The sequence below is a fragment of the Penaeus vannamei genome, chromosome 43, assembly GCF_042767895.1.
Source record: "Penaeus vannamei isolate JL-2024 chromosome 43, ASM4276789v1, whole genome shotgun sequence".
In the NCBI taxonomy this organism is placed as follows: domain Eukaryota; kingdom Metazoa; phylum Arthropoda; class Malacostraca; order Decapoda; family Penaeidae; genus Penaeus; species Penaeus vannamei.
This window is the reverse complement of record NC_091591.1, coordinates 5,886,023-5,889,375: the sequence shown is the minus strand read 5'-3', so window position 1 is coordinate 5,889,375 and position 3,353 is coordinate 5,886,023. Positions and strand designations below refer to the sequence as shown.

The 3,353-nt window shown below is 46.4% G+C and overlaps 1 protein-coding gene across 3 annotated transcripts in view; it reads left to right on the top strand.

The window, feature by feature from the left end:
* The first annotated feature begins 544 nt into the window (after positions 1-544).
* LOC113822844 (atrial natriuretic peptide-converting enzyme) overlaps positions 545-3,353 on the top strand; it is a 565,774-nt gene continuing 562,965 nt past the window's right edge. For all 3 annotated transcript variants that reach the window (XM_070118975.1, XM_070118976.1, XM_070118974.1), the window contains exon 1: positions 545-1,928. In XM_070118975.1, the coding sequence (XP_069975076.1) occupies positions 1,884-1,928 (45 nt within the window). In that variant the 5' untranslated portion in view covers positions 545-1,883. The remainder of the gene's footprint in view (positions 1,929-3,353) is intronic.

The following is a 3,353-nucleotide window of genomic DNA, read 5'->3' as shown; positions in this document are numbered from 1 at the left end:
ATGATGACAATAATGATGGTAATAACAATCGTAATGGTTATAGTGATGATAATAATGTAAATAATTATTTTGATAACAATAACAATAATAATGGTAGAATAATGATCGAACAAAATAAGAACGAGGAAGCAAAATAAGAAAAGAATAGTAATAAGGAAGAATTGGAAAAGAAAAGAATGAAGGCGGAAAGAAAGATGTCGAAGGCGAAGAAGTAAAGAAGAAGAATGAAAAGGAAAAAAATTCGGGAGAAGGAATAGAGGAGACAGAGATTAGAAGGTGATGAAAAAGACGAAGGCGGCGACGAAGAAAAGGCAAGATGGCGTCAGAGGGAGTGTGAAGAAGGCTGGAAGAATAATAACGCCGAAGGAGAGAGAGAGAGAGAGAGAGAGAGGGCGAGAAGAAGAGAGAGACGGAGCAGACGAAGACGACTGCGGCGAAGAAGACGACGAAGAAGAAGGAGGGAAAAGGCGAGATGGCGTCGGGATGAGGGAACGAGGAGGCGGGTCGAGGCGCCGGCAACCGCCAGTTCACTCTGGGTGGCGGCAGAGAACGGCAGCTCCGGCGCGCTCCCGAACTCAGTCCACCGTGACGCCGCTTCTCCTCGTCGCTCGCTGCCAGCACGTTACCGCTCGTTCGCCCGTTCCCTCCCCCGCTCGTTCGCTGGGTCGTCCTCTGACTGTTCCCTCGTTCGCTCGTTCACGGACGGGATTCGCCGAGAGAGAAGGACACGCTCCTCGGAGTCGCTCACTGGCGAACCTCGCTCGAAACTTTGGGCTTTGGACTCTTCTTCGAGGTCGAATTCGCCCGTTTCTCGAGTGCTTCTGCCTCTCTTATCGCTCTTTCCTCATCTCTCGTTCGTCTGCTCTCCTCTTCCTCTGCTAGGTCGCCCTCCATCCGGCCCCCTCCCCCCCGCCTCCCCCTGGCCTGGCCTCGGAGGCGCTGACCGCCCGACCGCCAGCTGAAGACGAGCGCGTCGGCCACTTCGTCAGATCCTTTGACCTTCCCCAGGCCTCCTTCCCCTCGAGGCGTGACACTCGACCTTCGTGCGGAGGAGCCCACGAAAGCGCACGAACGCACGCACATGCTTTCGCGTCCCTCCCCCCGGTGGTTGGACAATCCCAGGGTTGAGCGATAGATGTCTCTCCGCCGTCGGGAGTCCCAAGTGCGCAGAGAGGGTCGCTAGGTCTACTTTCAGCCCCTTCCGAGCTGTCTATAGGCCTGTGGCGATCGGGAGAGCCGACCCGCCGGGTGAGCGCTGAGTGGCGGATCTGTGTTGATTTCGGGCCATCGGGGATTGTGTCCGGGTCGCCCTTCCTCTCGGTTCTCCTGCCTTTCCAGTCTCTGCTACGGATCATCGCCGTCTCTCTCTTTCCTGCCTTTCTTCTCCCTATTCTCGCTCCTCGCCGTCGCCATCTTTGACTCGCTGTGACCTCGAAGTGTGTGTGTGACCTGTGCATCGCCTCGACCTCAGAACAAGGCTAACCAAGTGGCGGAAATCGTGACCGAGAGTGAATTTGCAGCAAGGAAAATCAACCTCACTTCTCGCGCCCTCAACACTTACGTTGCATAAAAAAAAAATTGAATTGCAAGCGAACCTTTCACCCCAGCTTGAACGCCGTCCGTCTGCGTCTATAAACGGCCCTCTTCCAATCCAACCCCCTTCCTCCTTTTTATCATTCTCCCTTCTTCCTCTCTTCTCTTCCTTTTCTCCTCCCGTTCTACCTCGTATCCACCCCTGCCTCCTGCCCTCCGCCTGACCTCCCCTTGACCTGACCTGTTACCACCGACGTCCGCAAACGACCGTGTTAATGTGAAAAGTTCTTGATACCAAAGAGTGTGTTTTGTCCAAGATCTATAAGTCCCTGAAGAAGTGGCCATCCACCATGACACGACGCGACGACGAGTTCTCCGACGGCAAGAGCGTTCAGGTAAGGAAATATAAGAGATTTGATTCCCTTTTTTGTGTCTCTGGTGATGTTATTTTGTTTTTTGCTTTGGGGATCTCCGTGGGTTTATGTGATTGTGTTTTTAATAATTGTTGGGATTACGGGAGTATTTTTTTCTTTTTTGATTTAGAATCGGCGTTAGAAAATGATAGGTTACGGGGATGTTATATTTTTTGTGCCTTTGACCGATTTTATCTGGTATTTTTCCTTGTGAGGATTACGAGAGTATTTTTTTTTTTTAGATTCCGTGGAAGAAAAAGTACAAGATGATCACATTGTCTTGGCGCCATCTTTATTCACTTTTCTTTCGCGACCTTTTTTTTAAACCGAGATGAAGAAAGTATTTTCTAGAATTGAGGTTAAGAATCTAGGTTACGATTTGATTTTTTTTCTGGAGGGGGGATCTACGTTATTTTTTTTTATTTTAATTTGCGTTAAGATTACAAAAATGTGGTTTCTTTATCAGTAATATAAATGGAGATAAACGTATAATGATAGATTATCCCTATTGTCAGCGTAAGAATCGTTTTTGTTGCGAAAGGAAAGAGAAAAACATTAAAAGAAACATCATAACGAACACAGACGAAAGAGAATTAAAAAGAAAAATAGAAAAAAATAAAACATCCCCCCCCCCAAAAAAAAAAAGAAAAAAAGGAAATGAATAATAGAAGAGAAAAAAAACGGAAAAAAACAAGCAAGAAAAAAGTAAAAAAGTAAGAAGAAAATAAAATTAAAAAAAACGAAAAAGAGAGGATGAGAGAGAGAAAAAAAGCGAATAGACATTTGCAGCCAAAACGCATTGAAGATAATGACCGCTCGCTTGGCCTCACCGAGAGTTATTCTCACCGCCCGCAGCCCCCCTTGTCCTGAAGCCCATTATATGAGAATTATCTTCACCAGACATACTAACTTTGTACCATTCTTATAGTTAGGGAAAAAACCGCAGTCATCCGGTCTGTTGCTGTCATCGGGGTTGTGATTGGGTGATTGGGGTGGGTGGTAGAGAAAGAGGATTGTGTGGGGAGGTTTAGGTTGTGTGGTTGTGGGTTGGGTTGTGTTGTGTGTGTAGTGTGTTTGTTTGTGTTTGCGTGTGTATGTGTTTGTGTGTGTGTGTGTTTTGTGTGTGTGATTGTGTGATCTTGTAATTGTGTGACTGTGTGGAATTTTTGTAATTATGTGCGTGTGATTTTGTATTTCTGTGGTTAGTTGATCTTGTAACAATGATCGTGTGATTGTATATGTAGTTGTGTCATTGTATGATTGTAAATGAATGTACACGTGGTCGCGCTTTGAAACTGTGCGACCAAAGTGATTTTTTGCTACCTTAAATGTCTAATTGTGTGTATGTACGTATGTGACTGTACAATAATATAATTCTGTATGTGCGTCTCTACATCAGACCCTCGC